Source organism: Rattus norvegicus, chromosome 10, assembly GCF_021556685.1.
Source record: "Rattus norvegicus strain SHRSP/BbbUtx chromosome 10, alternate assembly SHRSP_T2T, whole genome shotgun sequence".
Taxonomy (NCBI): domain Eukaryota; kingdom Metazoa; phylum Chordata; class Mammalia; order Rodentia; family Muridae; genus Rattus; species Rattus norvegicus.
In genome coordinates, this window is record NC_141543.1 from 99,653,885 (window position 1) to 99,676,879 (window position 22,995).

At 44.5% G+C, this 22,995-nt stretch overlaps 1 protein-coding gene and 1 pseudogene across 1 annotated transcript; both read left to right on the forward strand.

The window, feature by feature from the left end:
- The first annotated feature begins 432 nt into the window (after positions 1–432).
- Positions 433–14,348, forward strand: Apoh (apolipoprotein H). The gene is made up of 8 exons (NM_001009626.1): positions 433–504; positions 893–1,069; positions 2,504–2,600; positions 4,693–4,769; positions 7,932–8,120; positions 9,807–9,986; positions 12,837–13,034; positions 14,194–14,348. Exons 1-8 carry the CDS (start codon positions 441–443, stop codon positions 14,247–14,249), a joined length of 1,038 nt encoding a protein of 345 aa, NP_001009626.1. The 5' UTR covers positions 433–440; the 3' UTR covers positions 14,250–14,348.
- Positions 14,349–17,821: 3,473 nt separating this feature from the next.
- LOC148003151 (large ribosomal subunit protein eL8 pseudogene) lies at positions 17,822–22,731 on the forward strand (annotated as a pseudogene).
- Positions 22,732–22,995: the final 264 nt, after the last annotated feature.

A 22,995-nucleotide genomic window follows, 5' to 3' on the forward strand; every position in this document is an offset into this window, starting at 1 on the left:
AGTAATGACAGGAAGCCCACATACACATGGAAGTTGGACAACGCTCTACTCAATGATGACTTGATCAGGGAAGAAATAAAGAAATTAAAGACTTTTTAGAATTTAATGAAAATGAAGGCACAACATTCCCAAACGTATGGGACACAATGACAGCAGGTTTCTTTCAGAGGCAATTATGACCTATTTGTGCTATCAAGAAAAAAAAAATGTGCTATTCCAAGAAGCGCCCACCAAAGATTTCACAATGGACCCAGAGAAGTGGAGTAAATGATTGAAGAACGGAGTTCTCTCTGTCCTTTCCGAAGCACAGCAAGGTAGCTTCTGTTTACAGAAGTGAAGGTACACCCCGAAAGTGGTTTAATATTTAAGCACCTCTGTGTTTGTGTGTCTCTCTTCAGCAGAAGACACTGCTTTGGAGGAGCTAGTGGGAGCCATCTACAATGATTTCTCCGGCGCTCATCTTCTTTTCTGCCTTCCTCTGCCATGTTGCTATTGCGGGACGGAGTGAGTACTTCTTGCCTTGGAGAAAAATGATATCTCTGACCAATGAGTTTATGTTGGGGATCAATTATGACGGTTCTCAAGTCACAGTGGATGCTGGAGGAATAGCACCAAACTTACTTTATTCTCCAATATTGCCATTCTTAAAACTTGTTGGTAGGATACTCAGCCAAATTTAACCCCAGCACACTGACCCGTAACATGTTGATGACAGTAAGGTCTCCTTCGAATGGTCACTAAGGTCAGATGAGATCTTGCATGGGAAGTATTTGGTACAGAATTGGGTAGACCTACAATTTGTAAATGTCTTTCTCTTACATGCTAGCTGACCTTAAAACTGTGGATTGAGATTTTCTTTTTAACTATCTGGTTTGTGTCCTGCTGTGTTCAGCCTGTCCGAAGCCGGATGAACTACCGTTTGCTGTGGTTGTTCCCTTAAAAACATTCTATGACCCAGGGGAGCAGATTGTCTATTCCTGCAAGCCAGGCTATGTGTCCAGGGGAGGGATGAGACGGTTTACCTGTCCTCTCACAGGGATGTGGCCCATCAACACCCTGAAATGTATACGTAAGTCTGAAATAAATGCCTCTCCAGTTCTCTTCCCTTGTTTGGCTTCTGGGTATCTGGAGGGAAAACCCTACTTCATTCTGCCCAGGGTGCCCAGGGTGCCCAGGGCTGGGTGTAAGGTATCATACACACACACACACACATACACACACAAAATTGCATTTAGAGAAGCAGACAGCTAAAGAAAGTTAGGGAGAGAGGGAGGGAGGAAGGGAGGAAGGGAGAGAGGGAGAGAGGGAGAGAGGGAGAGGGAGAGAGGGAGAGAGAGAGAGAGAGAGAGAGAGAGAGAGAGAGAGAGAGAGAGAGAGAGAGAGAACAGGATTGATTGATGGAGGACACATAACACAAGTTAAAAACAAGTGGGGAAGTGTTGCCAAAGAGACTCATGGGTAAACAGATGGGGAACGATCATGTCTTTGAACTTTGCCTCAGAATTGAAGCAGACTTAGTATTTCCTGAACTGAGTATAAATCTATTTAAATTATGTATATGTTTACGATGAAATATAGACATGTTACAATTTGACAATATAAATTTTATGACACGTTATTTCATGGTAAAGGGTTGTCTTCATTTATTCCTTGGAACATGGCTTATGATCCTGTTAGCCATTTTTCTTAACACAGTGCCTTGTGCTTTAGTCTTCCGGGAACTTCCTAGGTAGCTGAGAATGGACCTGAACTCCCTACCTCTGAGAGCTGGGATCACAGATGTGAACCACTGCAGCCAGCCCTCAGCTTAATTTCTATTGTCAAATATTAAGCAATCAGCCAGATTATTTTGGCAATTATATATGGTAGCAAAAATAGTGAGATGACACAATCAGAGCTCTGATGATTTTGATTATAGAGATATGACCTATATCATATTTATACGTGATCTTGCAAGTGATTCTAGTTTGTTCTTTATTTTTTTAAAATCTAAGTTAGTTTTCTGGAAGCACCAGGGGTTAAATCTAGGGACCTGTGTAGGCTAAACATGTGTTCCACCTCCAAGCTACACTCCTACTCCTTAAGCCTTTTCCATTTTTAATGGAAAAGTCACTTTGAATCGGTCATAACTCTTATCACTAATAATGTAATTTCCAAATTATTTTTTCATAGGCTTTCGCATCACTGCAAAGAGTATATATAATTTTGTGTTTTTCCATTTTTAAATTTTTAAATTGACTGTCTCTATAACCTTTATAATCTGTGTCTATTGGCTACATAATAGTTCAGTTGGTGGTTTATTTTGCCTAATTAAAATAGTCCCGTAACAATGACCATTTAGACTGTCCAAATTCTGTTCTAAAGGCTATCTCAATACATCTATCATTCCTCCCTTCCTATTGCTGTCTTAGAACAGTTATTAGTAGTTACTGGGTCAAGAGATTGCAAGTTTACAAATCTATACTTCAACAGAGATTTACCAGCCTTTCTCTTTCAATTGCAGCCAGAGTGTGTCCTTTTGCCGGAATCTTAGAAAATGGAGTTGTACGCTACACGACTTTTGAATATCCCAACACCATTGGCTTTGCTTGTAACCCTGGGTAAGGATCGCAGCAAGATGAAGCATCTGGCACACAGCGAGCACACATCCGGGTCCTTCAGCCACACAGCACAATTGCTCTGTATTTTCTCTCTAGTCTGTGGGTTGGGCTTACCGGATACAAAATACATTTAAGTTCTGCTTTTACCAAACATTGTGGTGATGTTGAAGGTGGGGCAAGAAGTAGAAAACATATCATCAAATGCTATAGGAGACCAGCACTCCGCCTTCAGTGCCCCCTTGCTAATCACTTGTAGGAGGAGACAGAAGGAAGGGAGTGAACCTGGACCATAATTCTTTCTCATCTCTGGGGCAGCTCTTAGCATATGACTAAAATACAGTGGGAATGTGGCTGGGATTTTAGTTATAAGACCGACTGGCCAGTGTGGTAGGTAGTCTTTTGAAGGGATTCTGTGGAGAATATTGGAATATGGTGATACAGAAACTACTTCTCCTTTAAAGAGTTTTTTTCTTAACTACTGTTCTGTTGCTGTGAAGAGACACCATGACCATGGCAACTCTTACCAAAGAAAGCATATAATGGGGCTTGCTTACAGTTTCAGAGGCTTCCTACAGTATCAGGGTGGCAGCACGTGATAGACAAGGTGTTAGAGAGGTAGCTAAGTTTCTACATCTGGATCCAAAGGCAGCAGAAAGAAAGAACCACTGGGCCTGGCTTGTGCTTTTGAAACCTCAAAGCCTACCCACTGTGACACACTTCCTGCAACAAGGCCACACCTCCCGATCCTTTCACATAGTGCCACCCCCTGGTGACCAAGCATTCAAATATATGAGCCCATTGGACCGTTCATATTTAAACCACCACAGATCTATTTTATCAGTTTTAATTATGTTTCTGTGTTGGTGTCTGTGTGTGAATAGGTACACATGAGTGGATCTCCACAGGGGCCACTGCCTTTAGATACCAGTGTTATCTGAAGAGGTTTGGAGTTACAGGTGAGCTGTCCAACAGAGGTGCTAGAATTCAAACTCTGGCCATCTGCGAGAGCAGCATACTCTTGACCAGGGAGCTGTCTCTCCAGCCTGAACCTGGTTCTGTTGGTGCTCATTGAATGCAGTGTGTCACAGTCTCACATGTCACTTGTCATGCACTCCACCTGTGACACCCAAGTGACACCGTGGAGACTTGGAAACCCGTCTGTGAGGGAGAAAGCACGGGTCACTCCACAGACATGCCAAGCTGCTGGTGGGGCTGATCCCAAAGGCCCCTGGACAGGAGTAGGGTGCCGGTGGGGGCGGGGCTTCAGTGAGAGTGCTGAAGGTTCTTTGGCAATGATGGAAATGCACTCTTCACACATATTCCTGTCAGTGGAACTAGCGAGTATCACAGCTTGCTGCAGTCTGACATCCTGTCAAAGAGCTGGTTCTCAGCTTCTCTAGGGAGCTGACAACTCGGCCAACTGGCTGGAAATAAAGAATTTAGGGGTATCAGCCTCTACATTCCCCAACCACGAAACCTCCAGAGATTTCTTTTCTCTTCTTCTCCTTTCTCTTTTCTTTTTCTTTTTCTTTTTCTTTTTCTCCTTCTTTTTCTTTTTCTTTTTCTTCTTCTTTTTCTTTTCTCTTCTCTTCTCTTCTCTTCCCTTCCCTTCCCTTCCCTTCCCTTCCCTTCCCTTCCCTTCCCTTCCCTTCCCTTCCCTTCCCTTCTTCTCTTCTCTTCTCTTCTCTTCTCTTCTCTTCTCTTCTCTTCTCTTCTCTTCTCTTCTCTTCTCTTCTCTTCTCTTCTTTCCTTACCTGAAATCTTGACTAGGCCACCCCATGAGTCCTAAGGACGAAGGCCACTAGAAAAACAGCACCGTGAGACAGAAAAGAGGTCACGGTATTGGGGGGTATAATAGCACGTGACTATAGTGGCAGCCGCTGGGGAAACTAAGGCAGGAGGATCCCTTGAGTTTTCCTATTTGGCAACATGGTGAGTCCCTGATTCAAAACAAATTAATAGGGTTAAGGGTGGGGGGTGGTCTCAGTGGTAGAATTTCTGTCTTCTCCATATCAGTTCAGTCCCTAGCACATTTCTAATGCCAGTGAGGGGGTCACTTCACTGGTTGATACATTACATTTTCCTTTTCCAGGTATTATCTGAACGGGACTAGCTCTTCTAAGTGCACGGAGGAAGGAAAATGGAGTCCAGAACTTCCTGTTTGTGCTCGTGAGTCTGTGGGTTCCACTTGAGAGTTAAGGGACAAGTTGGTCTGTCCAGAAATTTCCTGGTCTTAGTACTGTCAACTCCACAACCCAGAAACTATTTGTTCCCAGAGAGACCCTCCCCTGCCCCACCACACACACACACACGCACGCACACACACACACACACACACACACACAGAGTCCTGATTCAGTGAGATAGATGATTGGTCTCTCATGGGGATGCTCGCCTTGATATCTCTGTACTCTAGACAATGCAGCACCCCACCCTCGAATGGCAGGCTAGAAGCATTTTACTTATGAACTCGTATGTGTCTGTTGCCTAGTGAGCCAGTACCTGCTGTGTTTGCAAACTACAAAGCTCCCTCACTGTTTTGGCAAAAGCAAGGTATGGCATGAATCCATCAGGGCCTGCCATAGTTTGGATAGGACTTGGGTGAGTTGGTTCTTCTTCTTTCTTCTTCTTCTTCTTCTTCTTCTTCTTCTTCTTCTTCTTCTTCTTCTTCTTCTTCTTCTTCTTCTTCTTCTCCTTCTCCTTCTCCTTCTCCTTCTCCTTCTCCTTCTCCTTCTCCTCCTCCTCCTCCTCCTCCTCCTCCTCCTTCCTCCTTCCTCCTCCTCCCCCTCCCCCTCCTCCTCCTCCTCTTCCTCCTCCTCTTCTTCTTCTTCTTCTTCTTCTTCTCCTTCTCCTTCTCCTTCTCCTTCTCCTTCCTCCTCCTCCTCCTCCTCCTCCTCCTCCTCCTCCTCCTCTTCTTCTTCTTCTTCTTCTTCTTCTTCTTCTTCTTCTTCTTCTTCTTCTTCTTCTTCTTCTTCTTCTTCTTCTTCTTCTTCTTCCTTCTTCTTCTTCTTCTTCTTCTTCTTCTTCTTCTTCTTCTTCTTCTTCTTCTTCTTCTTCTTCTTCTTCTTCTTCTTCTTCTTCTTCTTCTTCTTCTTCTTCTTCTTCTTCTTCTTCTTCTTCTTGTCATGTTGGGGAGCCAAGCCAGAGTCTTGCAAATGCCAGGCGTGGTGTTTTCTCTCTACCTTCTCATCTACACCACGGGTCCTGTCACAGAGGACTTCTGCCAGCAGCGACTTCAGACATCTTTTCCTGTTAGTGCGTTCTTCCTCATTTATTAATGAGATAACCGGTTCCCATCTTTACCAAACATGAACTGAGGCTCTGCATGCTGCATTTTGAGCTTATAAGGCAGTGGTTCTCAACCTTCCTAATGCTGCAACCCTTTAATATAGTCCCTCGTGTTGTGGTGACCCCCCGGCCATAAACTTAGTTCATTGCTACTTCAGAAGTGTAATTTTGCGGCTGCTATCTTACACCATGAATCTTAATGTAAGTATCTGACATGCGGGATATCTGATATTCAGCCCTCAAAGGGGGTTATAACCCACAAGTTGGGAACCTCTGCTGTGAGGCTCAAGGAGAGGATATCCCTGCCCCAAGTGAACAAATTTACGGATAGAGATAAGGACAGTCCTTCATAGCAAACTACCAAGTACCTGTATCATAAGAGCAAGGCCTTCATGACTTACTCATGACTTAAGCAGTCAGTGGAAACTCTGGGTCCATCTCCATAGAGACAGTCTTTTTCAGGTATCCTAGCTTGAGGTGTATATAACTCCAGTCTTTGACTAAGAGGCCCAGACCAGTCATGGATGTGGTCCTTTAACCTTTCAGGGACACTCGTCCCAGCAAAGTAGAAAACTTAAGTAATTCTAGATAGATCCTAACCAAATTGAAAGCAAACCACGAAAAGCATTTAAAGATGAATTGAGTTCTTTATCTACAGTAAGGCTCACCATGGCTCATGTAAATCTCTCCCTTTTAAGCATCTTTATGCCAATTATGTAAATTAGCTGTGTCTTTCAATTAGGAATAGAAAATCTACTTTAAACTCGAGCTAATCTGAATGGGCTAGTCTCGCGCTTACAAGTGCATAGCAGTCACCAGGATTGACATCTCGTAGGTGTTAACGTGTAGATGCCGACTCAGGTACCTGGTGTGGTTTGAGCTTTCAATAGGCTGCCAGGCCAGTCAATGACCGCTCTCTGAGAAACAATGACTGTGTATAGATCTTGTTAATCATGTTTTCATCAGCAGTGTCTTTATGTTAGTATAATAATAGTCCCTGATCTGTGGAAACCCTATTTACTGTCAAGGTGTGCTGATAAGCCACTGCCTGTTCTCTGGGTCCCTGCATGTCTTCATGTGTAGCCTCCAAGTCTTCATTCCCGACTCAGGAGGTGTTTGTAGGAGCAAACAAACTGTACTAGGGGCAGAACTCGGAGCCATAAGCAATACAGTACCAAGGATCTCAGGGTAGTATCCCAGCAGTGTCTTCTATACATTCTAGAAACATCTTTCAAGGTAGCCTTTATGTCAAAGACGTGCAGGACACTGGCTATAAAAGACAAATTAACTATGACAAGAAATATATTGCTGTGATTGCCACCTCCTCCTCCTCTTCCTCCTCTTCCCCTTCCTCTCCCTCCTTATTCTTCCAGTTGGCATAGTTTCTGACTGGTTGGCAATTTGATTTGACTTTTTCTTACTTGTCATCAATAATGGCTTGCTTTTACCCTGTGATCAAAGTTTTCACTTCTTCAAGTTCATTCTCATATTCTCTTTCATTCTGAAATGAGCGTATTTTAATTTTTAAATTATTTCCTTGGGGGCTGGAGAGATGGCTCAGTGGTTAAGAGCACTGACTGCTCTTCCAGAGGTCCTGAGTTCAATTCCCAGCAATCACATGGTGGCTCCCAACCATCTGTAATGGGATCTGATGCCCTCTTCTGGTGTGTCTGAAGACAGATACAGTGTAGTCACATACATAAAATAAATAATTGTTTAAAAAAGATCATTTCTTGGGGTATGTGTAGAGGGCCAAGGATTATCTGTGAGAGATGGATCTCTCTGCTACGTGTGTCCCATGAATTGAACTCTGGTCTGAGTGAGGCAGCAAATTATTTTTATGTACAAAGGTATCCTGCCAACCAACAGAGCCTATCTATCTATCTATCTATCTATCTATCTATCTATCTATCTATCTATCTATCTATCTACTATTTGAGACTATGTCAGGCTGGCATTGAACTCATATATACACACCTGCCTCTGAAGAGTGCATTTCAAAATCCCAGTTTCCATAGAGATGACAGTGATCTCTCTTTGCAGGGATCACCTGCCCGCCACCACCAATTCCTAAGTTTGCAGCCCTTAAGGAATACAAGACTTCAGTTGGGAACAGCTCTTTTTATCAGGACACAGTGGTCTTTAAATGCTTGCCACACTTTGCCATGTTTGGAAATGACACAGTTACGTGCACAGCCCATGGAAACTGGACCCAATTGCCAGAATGCCGGGGTAAGTGGCTAAGACAAAAATAAGACAAAACAACTGGAGTAGCATAGAAACACATCTGTGAATGTGTCGAAAGTGCCGACTGCCAGGAACATTCCAAATTCCCTCCCTCAACAAACTGAAAAGTTATTTTGATTTTTGCTTTCTTTCTTTTTTGGAGGGAGCAGGTCTTTTGAGAGAGGATTTCTCTGTATAGCCTTAGTTGTCCTGGAAGTTTCTCTGTAGATCAGGATGGCCTTGAACTCACAGAGATCTGCCTGCCTTTGCTTGCCAAGTGCCAGGATTAAAGGTGTGCCTGACCACTGCCCAGATGCTTTGTTCTGAAAAAGGGTCACTGGTGTCCCTTGTGTCACTTTTCCTAGGGAGACATGAATAATCAAAGGCCAAAGAAAGATACCGCCTGAGTCTAGCCTAGGGAATTAGGGGTTTATTGGTGTTATTACAGGAGAGTAGGCGAGGGGTTACATGCATACTCCATGACTGACTCAAAGGCAACGCCATTACTGAAAGCCCACTTCAGCATGTGTGGGTGATGATATAAAAAGGCTGCACCCCTGCCGCTTTCTGCCCAGTGTGCGCAGGCTGCACCACCAGCAGGAGAGTCTTCGCCAGCAATTGCCACTAGTGACGCAACCCTGGGTCGGGGCCGTGTAGTTCCCTTTGCTTCTTGAGTTATGTGAGCGCCTTTCCTCCTTTAAGGAGGGGAAATTTCAATCCTGAAGGAAGTTCTATACAGTAGCCTGGGCTCATCTTAAACTCCCGACGTAGCCTGAGATGGGCCTCTAACTCTTACCCTCCTGACCCCCAGTGCTGAGATTATAGGTGTAAGCCACACCACGCTGTGTCTATCGAGTGTCTACCATGCGCCAAACAGTGTGTATTGCACCCGGGATATCAGGAGAATGAGGTCAGCTTCTGACGTGCGGGGAATTAGTTATTTTGCAATTAACGGTCTGAAGCGGCATTTCCAGAGGTCAAGACCCTCGACGTGTGGGCTTTGGGTCATGAGTGGAAGTTAAAGGAAAGGTGTCACTTGCACATCACTTGCAAAGCCAGAGAGGCATGAACGGACTTGTGTCTAGTGACAGCTGGGTCACCGGTGAGGTGTCCCTGGAATTAAGGGATGCAGGTTTTAAAAACTGGGTTATGGTCAGATTGGTGGCTATGACTTTATAATCTACCTACATTTAAGAATCACTGCAGTGTTTTTTGTTTTTGTTTTTTTTTTTTTAATCTGATTTATTGGCTAGAAAAAAAAAAGAGACTTCTCTCCCTCTTCTCTCCTATCTACTTTTTACACTTGATCTTAGCCAAAAAGCCGAGAAGCAATTCCTATCTGCTTTTTAGATAGAAGTTTGTGATGGATGACACTTCAGGATGAAAACTCAAAGCCCAAAAGCTAAATTATTTATTTTTAATGTGTTTTTCCCTAACTATTCAGAGTTCTCTGAGTGTAAGAGAACAGGGATAGAATCAAGCACTGGGTACCTAGGAACTGCTTTTCACTCACAGGAGCTCTCAGCGGCTCTGTGCAGTAAGGGAAAGATGAATGTGGCCTTCTCTGCAACTATTAGAAAATGCTAGAGTTACTAACATTTTTTAAAACTTCTTTCTTTCTTTCTTTCTTTCTTTCTTTCTTTCTTTCTTTCTTTCTTTCCTTCTTTCTTCTTTACTGATTACGTTTTTCAGAAGTAAAATGTCCCTTCCCTTCAAGGCCAGACAATGGGTTTGTGAATTACCCTGCAAAGCCGGTGCTTTCTTATAAAGATAAAGCCGTATTTGGTTGCCATGAAACATACAAACTGGATGGCCCGGAAGAAGTGGAGTGTACCAAGACAGGAAATTGGTCGGCCCTGCCGAGCTGTAAAGGTATGGAAATGTGGGTGAGGTCTGTAAAGTACTGGAGTCGCCCAGTGAGTGGACCACACTCATTCGCCAGTTTCTTGTTCTAGTTGATCTCCATTTGTTGCTCAGACTCGTTTCATAGAATTGACATATAAATGCCCTAAGGATTCAAAGCCCACGGGGGATTGTAACGCTTAGGAAGGTTGCTTAGCACTCGGCTATAGGAAACAAGCGGGTTGTCTGTAAGCCTTGGTAAAACCGTGGAAGACCACGGTTTTTGCTTGTATTTTTTTTGAATTATTTATTTATTTATTTTATGTATATGAGTACACCGTTGCTGTCTTCAGACACACCAGAAGAGGGCATCAGATCCCATTACAGATGGTTGTGACCCACCATGTGGTTGCTGGGAATTGAACTCAGGACCTCTTGAAGAGCAGTCAGTGCTCTTAATCACTGAGCCATCTCTCCAGCCCGCTTGTATTTAAGTCTGCCCATGAGTACCCTTTTAAAAATATTTATCTTGGGGTTGGGGGTTTAGCTCAGTGGTAGAGCGCTTGCCTAGGAAGCGCAGGCCCTGGGTTCGGTCCCCAGCTCTGAAAAAAAGAACCAAAAAAAATTTATCTTACTATTTTTAAATTTGTGTGTGGGCAGGTATGAGCGCAGGTGCCTGCAGGGATCAGAGGTGTTAGGTTCCTTGAACTGGAGTTAGCAGCAGTTGTGAGCCACCTGATGTGGGTACTGGGAACAGAACTCTGGTCCTCTAGAAGAGCATCTCGTGCTCTGAACCACTGAGCCATCCGTCTCTGCAGCCCAAGCATCCCACTCACCCCCACCCCCGTGCCCCGACTTTGGCTCTTTCTTGTTAAGGCTTTCTTATTGCAAAGATCAATCACACCTCTAAGCTAGTTCAAGGAAACAGGCTTGTTATAATAACAAGAAAAATGCAAACAAGGACCTGAGATACAGCACTTCACCATCCTCTCCCATCTCTGTGTCCTCTTCTTTGTCTGAACTCCTTGACTCTACGGTAGATAAGGCATCCATCACCAGCTGGCTTCCCTTCCTTGAGATGTCAGTTTCTCTGGAGTTGGGCCTCTGTTCTTGATCCTGTCAGTGCCATGATTTGCATAATGCAACAGTTATGCAAAGAGCAAGCGTGGAGCGCTCTATCTCTGCCCACGGTGAACTGTTTAAACAGAAGAGGAAAGCAGGCAGGGATCCTAAATGATGAATGGCTGGTGCTATGGGCTGGAATATCTTAGAAGCAGAGTCTGGGCGAAGTGTTAAAGTGCAGTTGATTTATGAAGCCAGTGTCTCAGAAGAGAGCAGGACAGGGAAAGTAGGGTAGGTGTTGGCTCTCAGGCCAACATCAGAGTCCTGGCATGTGCGTGTGTGTACGTGTGTGTGTGTGCATGTGTCCGTGTGTGTGTGTGTGCATGTGTGTGTGTGTTTGTGCATGTTTGCTTGTGTGTGTATGCATGCACGCATGCATGCATGGGTGTATGCATGTGTGTGTGTTTGTGCATGTTTGCTTGTGTGTGTATGCATGTGTGTGTGCATGTGTGTGAATGTGCATGTACATACATGCATGTGTGCTTGTGTGAGTATGAATGCATGCGTGTATGGGTGTATGCATGATTGTGTGTGCATGTGTGTGTGTGCATGTGTGCTTGTGTGTGTATACATGCATGTGTGCATGGGTATATGCATGTGTGCATGTGTGTGAATGTACATGTGTGTGCACGCATGTGTGCTTGTGTGTGTATACGTGCACATATATATGTGTGTGTGTGTGTGTGTGTGTGTGTGTGTGTGTGTGTGTGTGTGAATGACATGGTGTCACTAGACAAAGAACCTTGGGAACTAGGTAGCATTGAAAGTGGCAGTAAGTCTTCCCCAGGGAAGAACCTTTTGTCCCCACCAGCTGGTTATCCAATATCATGTGGTCAGCACTGAAATTATATACATACAAGTAACATTGTATGGGCTGAGCAGGTTGTATTTATATATTGAGGAGTACATATGCACACACTTATATGTAAAGAAATTAAGAATGCCTTATTTTTATAGTGTGTGTGTTTGTGTGTGTATGTGGTGTGTGTATATGTGTCTCTATGTGTATCTGCATGTCTGCACATGCACCATGACCTACATGTGGAGTTCACATTACAACACATTAGAGTTGATTCTTTCCTTCTGCCATGTGGCCTGGGGAAGGACATTGCACTCAGACCATCGGGTTTGGTGGCAAGTATCTTTATCCACTGAGCTCTCGCTGGCCCTGAAACAAGCTTTTGGTCAGGAGACATTGTGAGCAGTTAGCAGATTCACCTCAGTGGTTGGCTGATGGGTTGCTGATCTGATCCATCACTGGGGCCTGAGTGCAGCTCAGTTCTGGTTTGCATCAAGGTCTCTTTCATAGAACCCAAGAATCTGCTGCTGTTCTGATCTTACACCGTCCCAGAAGGGCAGAAATGACAGAGAACCTCTCCCACCAATCACATTGGTATCACATATAACTCGTTTCTTGGAAGCCTCTTGTCTTGGCCTGTTTAGCTCAGTTGTGTTCCCCTACTAACCCAAAAGTTTGCATGCTTTTTTGCTAATTGTATCATGTATTTATTTTGTGTGCATGTGCGCATGTGTATGTGGGTTCACATGCATCACGGTGCCTCTGTAGAGGTCAGAGGACAACTTGATACAGTTTTCTTCCTCTACCACATGGGTCCTGGGGATTGATCTTTCAGGTCACGAGGCTTGGTGGCAGGTGCCTCGGCCCACTGAGCCAGCTCACTGGCTGGAAGTAATTAGATTATCTTTATCAAAGAATCCATGGGCCGTTGTCCTGACTGCAGGTGCTCTCTCTTTCAGCATCTTGCAAACTCTCTGTTAAGAAGGCCACCGTGTTGTACCAAGGGCAGAGGGTGAAGATCCAGGACCAGTTTAAGAATGGGATGATGCATGGTGACAAGGTTCACTTCTATTGTAAAAATAAGGAGAAGAAGTGCAGCTACACCGAGGAGGCTCAGTGCATAGACGGCACCATCGAGATCCCCAAATGCTTCAAGGGTAAGGCTGCCCTGGGCAGTTTAGCTGCCACTTCACTTGGCCCCGGCTATGGCCAGCATTTAGGTTATGAGTGACTTTGAGAAGCTAAGGCTAACTGGCTACTGGGTTTTTAAAAAGATGAGTGATAGGGAAAACTCAGATGAAGCAGAGAGCTAGGATGGTGGTCAGCAAGGCCCAGCGATCCTCCTGTTTCCAGCCCTCACAAAAATGGTGTCGCCATGCCTAGCATTTTACATGGGTGCTAGGATCTGAACTCTTATGCAGCAAGTACTCTTAACCACCGAGCCGTCGCCTCAACCCTGATTGATGGATATTTTGTGCGTGGCATAGGATAAGTGCTCAACCCATGGCATTATCACAACTACAGATAGTTAGAACCCTAATGAGTAAGTTCTCACTGCCCAAAAGATAGAAGAGCTTTGGCTGCGAGGATGGACTGGTTGCACAAGTATAAGGGCCTGGGGTTTGCATTCCAGAACCTATTAAAAACTGGCTGGGTACTAAGCTTATAACTCCATGGTTGGGGTAGAAGAGTTGGCAGAGAGCCTAGCCAGTCAATCAGCGAGCTCCAGGTTCAGTGAGAAACCCTGTCTCAGAAAATAACGTGGATAGATAGTGATAGAGGTAAACACCCAACTGAGGTCTAGCCTCCACCCTCTGCACGCACGCAAGTGAGCACTCACGCACACGAGCGTGCACACACACGCTGGAAGAACACTACTGAGACATTAATTATAAAATTGACAAAGTGTAATAGGCTTTACACAAATCAGTAGAGAAACTCCTAGAAGAGGTTAATCTAAAAGTCAGAATTTCATTGCTGTATTTTCTTCAGGCTGATTTTGCTTGTGGCCTTCAGAGAGAGGCAGTGCTCTGGATTCCGCAGGGAGTAAATAAAAGGCGGATATGATTTCTCCCCCTTTTAATCTTGCCTGTCAGAGTTATATAAAACCTTTCATTTTCTCTTCTTGGAAATAAATGGCTTATCCTTGCCCATTTTTTTTTCTGCTCCCATCGCTGAGACCTCATACTAAACGATTTTATTCCTAGAATTAAATTTATTCAACACATGTGTAAGATTTATTTGATTTGGATGAGCTGTTTAGGTGATTTAAGAAATGACTGTCTCTCTTGTTTGTCTTTTCCCCTCCTTCCACAGAGCACAGTTCTCTGGCTTTCTGGAAAACGGATGCATCAGATGTGACACCGTGCTGAAGACATTTTCAGAATCAAAATTGAATGTCTCATTTGTATCTCTGCTTGTCTGAGGAATCAACTGAAATAGCAGAATAAACTACCGAGTTGCCTCAGTCATTACAGTGTGACCCACATGACATCACGGTTTTAGCTATGCTAAGGGATCCACATACCCCAAGGATCTGTGGTGTCTGTCAGTGAAGTAGCAAGGTACCCACTAGCAGGGTAGCCCTGTTCCATTATAATACTTTTTACAGACCGGTTCATAGACCTCCAAGCCAGTACTATCTATCTACTCATTACAACGGCAACAAAAATGGTATGTTCCACAATTCCTGAGGATGGCCTGAGGAAGACATGGTTCCTAGATAATTCTTTGAGTTTGAGAATCGTGGCAATAAAGGAAAAAGCACGGCTTCCAGGTCTACAGAACTGGCCTGGAATACTTGATGCTGTGTTTACCTGAGGCAAAAGCAAGCAAACAAACACCCTTCCCTTACTCATTATCGTTCTAACATCTGGCTTTGGCATCCTTCTTCTGCCCTTCCCTTGTTCTGCTTTATCTGTTGGCTGAACTCACTCAAGACTCTCGCTCTTCCCCATGCCCGCTCCTACCATCACGAGGCTAGATCCCAGTTGAAATTCATGGATGCAGCAGACGTAGGCTCTCAAATTCTGTCCGACACTTCCACAATCTGTCTCTGGTTTGCTCACACCTCTGCTCTCTTCAGTGGCTATTTCTCTCCTGGGTCCTCCTGCTGTAATGTGACCAAGCAGAGGCTTCATACTCCTGCAGCTGTACACTTGCATCCATGGCCCAAGGGGGCTCGGCTACTCCTCAAGCTGGCAGCAGAACTCAATATCACACACCCGGCACTGGTTTTTCCTGTGTGTAGATCGCAAGAACTACAAGGAAGTGGAGCTTACATCAGGGTTCCAGAGAAAAGGAAACTGGGCCAGGCAATGTTTAGTAGAGTCATACTCTCTGAATATTGACCCTGAGGAGTCGCCGTGTGAAACTGTGAAGGCGAAAGCTAGGCTTTAGTCTCCCGGGATGTTGGAGATGCCAGGAACATAGGATGTCTGCAGAGGAAAGTGGCAAGCACCAAGTTGAGCCTGCCCCAGAGAAAAGGTACAGGCATTGCAAATGCTATGCCTACAGGGGAGGGATGCGCAAGTCTTTTGGAGCTCAAATAGTATTACTGCAGACTAATACCTGGTTGCTGGACACTGGTTTCAGAATTTACCCTTTATCCTGCTGAATGATGGTATTCCTTTGGGCCAATCTTTTATTATTCTTCCATTCCTTCCTACTAGAAGGAGAATATTTAGTTTGTATTGCCTGTTATTGTGTGCTTAACTTTCTTCTTGGTTTTAGAGCTCACAGTTCACTGATTTAAGTCTAGGAAGAATTTGCACTTGGAGCTTTGGGACAGTGTTGGGGACTTCTGAAGTTTAGTTTCATGCACTCAGTATTAGGAGAGAGTTGGCTTGAGACTTTGTGGGGGCCAGGAGTTTCAGAATGTTACCACTGGAATGTGAAACGTCCCCGAGTCTGTGTGTTTGAAAGCCCAGATCCCACTTCCTGGCATCGATTTGAAGGTTTCCAAACTCTGGCAGATGGGGCCTAGTTAGCAGGAGGAGGTCGCAGAGGGCAAATTTTGGAAGTTATGTTGCTTTGGCTTCTCCTGTTGCCATGTGGACAAGCAGAGGCCTCACGTGCCTGCTGCTGTGCACAGAGCCTTTTGTCTTTCCCACCTTGATGGACAGAGATTCCTTCGAAACCGTGAGTATGAACAAGCCCCCCCCCCCACCAGCCCCCCACGCATTGATTTTCCTGGGTATTTTGCTGCAGTAAGAAGAAAAGTAGCTAATACAGTGTTCCAGGGTAATTAGTCAGAGCCGACAATATACACCTGGCACTTTGTCACCATTGTATTTTCTGCAAGGAACATCCGAGAAACACAAATGTCTGTTGGTCATCGGATAAATGATTCCCCTTGCTTTTGCCATTTTACGCTTAAAAAAAAACCCCACCTACCTTTGCATTGTCTTCCAAGCTCACCCAATCCCATCTGCTATTGTTTGGTCATCTAAAGCTGAAAGTTCAAAGGAGAAAAATGGGCTGAAAGACATCCACAGAGTTTAAATTCAGAGTTGAGATGAAAAAAATTCATTTATGGAGAGCTGGTCCTGCCTCTCACAGGCTGCAGCAGTCGGAAGAGTAGGCCCACACCTCACCTGGGCAGCACAGCAGAGCAGGCCCTGGTGTGGGTGGGGTTATGAGCTGAGAGCTGGCCCTGTCCCTTGCTGGGTATAGCATCAGGAGACTGGGCCTGGCACCTTGACTGGCAGCATAGCAGAACTGGTTCTGGAGGTGTGGGTGAGGGCAAGTTGGCCCCAAAAGTCTAAACCCTCCCCCTTGCTGGCTCAAGCATTGGGTGAGCTGGGGCAGTGCTGGAGGTCACCCTGGATGTGTGGGAGAGCTGGCATTGTGACCAGTTCAGTTGCCACGAATGTCCAGATCCAGGACTTTGACTTCGCCACCCCAATCTCTTCCTCATCTGTGAACTGCTGGATTTCATGAAAGTCCTGAAGATCCAAAGCTTTAGGGTCTCCATGACAGAGGGTAACAAGATATCCAAGAGGAGTCTTGGTAAGGACCTGGTATTGATGGTGTAGCAGAAACCTGAGGCCTCAACCCAGACCAAGGTCTCATTGCAATGGATATTTGCAAGTAAAGGTGTGTAGATAAAAGGGTACACTGTGGGGTTTGGGATTTAGCTCAGTGGTAGAGCACTTGCCTAGCAACCGCAAGGCCCTGGGTTCAGTCCCCAGCTCCGAAAAAAAGAAAAAGAAAAAAAAAGGGTACACTGTGTGACAAACAGTGACACACTCCAGCTTCCACGAGGAAATGCTTTTTAATGTCTTGTTTATTTTGTGTTTTGTTTTCTTTTGCGAGAGAGGTTGCAAGGGCAGAGGATAGATAGGAAGGGGAGGGGAGATGAGTGGGATTGGGGTGCGTGATATAAAACTCACAAAGAATCAATATAAAGTTTCAAAGTTATTCAGATTCAATCTAGAGAAAACATTTGCAGAAATTTCTGGATTTTTCAACCAAGCAACACCCAAGATATTCATTAACCTGCCCTTAACCAGGGGCAACTTGTTCGTACATTTTCTTATGTTATGCAACTAAATACATAGCTTCAACAGAATCCATTTAGAATTAAGACATTCTACGTGCCGAGTACATCTCTCCTTCCTAAAACAAAAATATTGTAGTGACATTTTTTGTTTCATTTTTGTTGTGTGTCCCAGTTTTGTTTCTGATGTGATAAAAATACTCTGACAAGAAGCAGCCTAGGAGAGAAGGGTTTGTGTTATATCACACTCATCGTGCAAGGAAGTCACAGTTTCGGGACCTTGGTCACCTAACACAGGAGCGCCACAGTCAAGAGCAGAGAGAAATGAACACAGGCGTCTTTGCTTGTGCTCAATTCTTCTACTCTTACCCAGTTCAGGGACCCCTGCCTGGAGAACAGTGCCAACAACGATGGGCTGTCCTCCTGCATCAGTTAAACAAGACGATGCCCACAGACATAACCACAGGCCACACCAATGCAGACAGTGTGCCATGGGGACTCTCCCCATGTACTCTGGGAACTACGGGGTTAACAGTAAAAGCTGACTGCCCTGTGAGTGATCGGCAGAGGCATGGGAAGGAACACGTCCCCCAGTGGTCAGTTTGGAGCAGGGCACTCCGTAGCTCTATGTTTTCAGGCAACTTCTTTTTAAAGGCAGGATTTTCAGGTAAGTTTGCAGTTCCACAATGCAAAGTGCAGTCTCTCTTGTTTCGAGCTATTTAAAAAGTTTTTAAATTTGAACTTGATTTTTATTAAATAAATTTACGTATGTGTATATATCACTTAGTACCAGGCCTGACAACTGGAACACACACACACACACACACACACACACACACACACACACACACACACACAGAGAGAGAGAGAGAGAGAGAGAGAGAGAGAGAGAGGGAGAGAGGAAATTATGAACAAGTTTTTCTCTGTATTATTGCTGCCTCCTAGTGGCATTTATTGTGTGTATTAGAGTTGTCTGAAGAAACAGAATTGATAGACTGAATACACATACACATCTATACAAACCTCTCCTCAGTAGTGAGAAGATGGTGATGTTGGCGAAAATGGGATTCATTAGACTGGCCTACAGGCTGTCCTCTGGGGAGTCCAACAATGGCTGCCTTGTGATGCAAAGGCTGAGAATTTGATTGTTCAGTCCAGGGGGCTGGAAGTCTCAGTAGTCCTAGAAGATCCCTGGAGAGCTGCTGGTCGTCAGTCTACATTGGACTCCTGAAGAAGTTGGTCCTAATCCAGGCAAAGGAATGCCTCAGCAACTGGATAGATGAATTTTCCATGGAGAACAAGGGCAGACAGAGAAAATCTAGCTTTCTTCCAGATTTAGGGTGAGTGTCCTGCTTCAAATACTCGGTTTAGGAAAATTCCCACAGGCACGCCCACCAGCCTGGGTTTTGTGCCTACAGATACAGTAAAGTTAGCAGACAATATGAGCAGTCGCATTGGGTCTCAGTGTTCACAAAGACGTGGGGAAGAAATTGAAATGTCCTCGTGTCAGGTGCTGAGCAAAATTTTCCATATGCGCCATCCTTGTCAGTTGCTCCGTAAGGAAGCTAGAGAAGTCGTCTAACTTCTGCCTCACGTCGCGAAGGAGCCTCAGAACACAGACTTCAGAGCTTTGGTCTTTGACTGGAGGCTGTACATCCGGTTGAGGTCTGATTCCCCCCCCCCCCCCCCCACGTAGCTTGCTGGACGTAGCTGTGTTGGAAAGCGGGGGATTTTGCAGCCTAGTGTCCCCGGAGGGCAGGTAAGATCACTGTGCAGAGCAGACTGGAGTGTGCCTTGCTAACTGGTTGCTCTTTGTTCCAACACTGGCCGAGGGTGACATGGAGACCTCTGGAGGCCGGAAGTGGAACCAGGATTTTCTGTTAAGAACTCTTAGCATGAGTTTCTCCAAGACGTTGGGTTAAAAGGAATAGAATCGGGAATAATGCTTAGCTCTGGTTTAAATTAAGGAGCCCAGAGTACTGTACTAAAGGTAGTGACCTTTTCAATTGTTATTAATGAGGAACAGAAAAAATGCCTTTTCCTTTCTGTTCTCTTTAAACTTCACCCATTTGTGGTGAAATTTATACTTTTGTGGTCTCTAAATAGAAAGTTCTGAGTCATTTCCCATCCAATTTAAGGACTTTACTGGTTATGGGGCTGTTCTGATATGACTAAAATTTCATTGTATAAACTACCAGCTTTACATAAAAGGTGTACAGAGCCACTGATAGTTAAATTTTAAAACCGTGGAAGATCTTTGTTAATCTGTCTTTGTTACTGTTCTGCTGCTGTGAAGAGACACTGTGACCAAGGCAACTCCTATGAAAGAAAACATTTAATTTGGGACTTGTTTGCACACCATCATCATGCTGGGGAATATAGAGGCACTCATGGTGCTGGAGTAGCTGAGAGCTTTATGTGCTGATCCACAGGGAACAGGCTGAGAGACTGGGCCTGGCAGCCTGGGCTTTTGAAAGCTCAAGCTCCCCTGGCTCAAGTGACACACAGCCTCCAGCAAGGCCACACCTCCTCCAACAAGGCCACACCTCCTAATTCTTCCTGATAATCCTCCAACTGGGAACCACATATTCATATATATGAGCCTATGGGACCATTCTCATTCCAACCACCACATTATATCATGTCAAATTCCTCAAAGTGAACCAGGAGCAGAAGACATTCTACCAGACTCTAGAAGACTAAAAAGGGCTAATAGGAAACATTAGCATTTTCAAAGAGTAGCAAATGCTAATTAAAAAGTGATATATTTTTTAAAGATAAAATTTGTACAGATCCAAAAAGCTGTTAATGTGACTCTGACACTCTCTCTCAGACTGCTGCATGTCTTACAGATTTGCAAAATAATATTAATGAGTAATTTGGGAGGAAGGCTAGATTGCTTTTTTATGTCCATTGAAAATCTCTTACATGGGCTGGAATGATGACTTAGTCAATAAAGCAAGTTCTTGAAAGCACAGGGACCTACGTTTGATCCCCAGTGACCATATAAAAGCCAGGCACAGTGACTTATAACCCCAGGATGGGGTCAGTGGGGGAAGGCAGGAAGTAGACACAGCATCTTGGGCCATACAAGCCGCACGTTCTAGATGCAGTGAGGGGCTCTCTCAAAAAGATGGAAAGCAATGGAGAAAGGCACCTGCCGTTGACTTCTGACTGCCACACGGACACACATGCCTGCACAAACACAACACATACAAGTGCCTACATATATATGAAATAAATCTTTTTTGTGTTTGTTTTGAAGACAGCATTTCTCTGTGTTACAGCCCTGGCTGTCCTGGAGTTCACTTTGTAGACCAGGCTGGCCTTAAACTCACAGTGATCCTCCTGTCTCTGCCTCCCAAGTGCTGGGACTAAAGGTGTGCACTACCACAACCGGAGAAACAAATCTCTTATACACTGACAACTAAGACTACAACAAAGATTTTCTTACTGAAATATTCTAAGAACCGGAATTAGTAACTATAGGAGAAAATTAAATTGTTATATCCATGTGATAGGGCAATAAGGTTATGTTTAGAAATGATTGTAGAGGATTTGAACATATGTATAAATGTGTACATGCTGACCTTGGCTACTTTTTAATGGTAAAATTATGTCAATTTCCTTTTTTAAACATCCCAGCATTTTCCAGTTTACCTACAATAGCATGGACAGAGATCTGAAAACAGATGCAATTGAAAATTCATAGCTTAGTAAGTTAAAACTCCATCTGTTGGTAGCTAATTCTTGATTATTCCAAGAGTGGAAGTGATTGATGGTCCATTACAGTGAGTCAAAGTCTGTAACATTTAGTTTTGAGTCTTGTCTTTTCAGGGTGTTTATCACTCACACTGGACAAACTCACGTTCAAGGTTTTGAAACCTTGGCCTCAAAATACTGAAGAAAAGAAAAATGAGCCATCATAACTCTGATTTCCATTAATATTTTCCAAGAGTTATTTTTGGAGAGATTTGAGGGTAGATATTGAGGGAGTAAAATTCCTTCCCTCATTTCCTCTGCTATGAACTTGACTTAATTACATTTTTCCTTTGTTCCTCCCCCTCTGTGGAAAATATGTGATGTGACTGCACGTGTATATACACATTTGTAGGTGTGTGTGTGTGTGTATGTGCGCGCGCGCACGCGCGCGCGCTTAAGGGCTGATATTGGGAGTCTTTCTTGATCACTCTCTCCTTTATTCACATGAGGCGGGCTGTCTCATTTGAACCCAGAGCTTATCTGTAGAACTTGCTTCACTATCCATTTTGCTATGGGGTACTATCCATACCTTCTGAGTGCGGGAATTATGGGCGGGAACTATACCCACCTGGTGGGAGAACTGAGCCATGATCCTCACACCCAAACAAGCACTCAGTTACCCACTGGGCTGTCTCTGTGGCTGAGTTTTGTACGTGCATTTACTGGTACCACACGGTGTTTGAGATATACATGCATCGTGGACTGAGAAAACTCACATACACATCGCTTTATGTACTTACCTATTTTACAAGGAGAGCACTATAGCAATATACCCTGAGTTGAATTTTCAAGAATACAATATACAACTCTCTCCTCCTCAAAAGAGGTCAAGGGGAAGAAGATGGCCCTGGTCCCACCATCGTGAAGTAGGAGGTTTAAAAAAAAAAAGTGGCAAATCCTCTGAGAAAAGACTTAAGAAGCTCAGCATTGGAAAGATATCCAACCCAAGAGAAATCTGATCCCCTTTATCAAATGGCCCGATACATCCAGCTGCAACAGCAAAACAACCCCCCCCAAAAAAACCTCTATAAGCAACTCAAAGTACCTCCTGCTATTAACCTGTTGTCTGAGGCCCTGGACTGTGAAACAGCTACCCAGCTGCTTAAGGTTACCCACAAGTGTAGGGCAGAGAGGAAGCAGGAGAAGCAGCAGAGGCTGCCAGCCATGCTGAGAAGAAAGCTGTTGGCAAAGGGAAGTTCCCATTCAGAGACCCCTGCCTTTCCAGGAGGAGCTTTTAAGGTCACTAATTTGGCAGAGAATAAGAAAGCTCTGCTCTTGGTGATTGCACACAATGTAGATGCCAGTGGGCTGGTGCTCTTCCTGCCTGCCCTGTGTCACAAGATGGGGGTCTCCTACAGCATCATCAGAGAGAAGTCCAGGCTGGGTTGGCTGATCCACAGGAAGACAAGCACTACTGTTGTCTGCACACAGATTAACTCATAAGACAAATCACACTGGCTGAGCTGGTGGAAGCAATCAGGACCAATTACAATGACACATAACAAGGAGATCTGCCTCCACTGGGGTGACAATGTTCTCAGTCCAAAACCTATGGTTTGTATTTTCAGGCTGGAAAAGGCAGGGGCCAAAGAACTTGCCACTGAACTCGGCTAATTGTACACTGCTAAGTTTTCTGTACATAAATATAAAATTAAAATGGCCTTTCAAAAGGTTCAATATAGAGCTACGGCCCATAGTCGCCACACTGAATGGTGACTATAGTCCTCTTGAATTTCTTTCTTCTACTTGGAAATCCGCATCCTTTGATCAGAAAATGCCACCTCTTACGAGTGGTCTCTGACTAGTCTCGTTTCTGCATATGCAGGTTTTGCAATCTGATTCTTGGTACATATGGT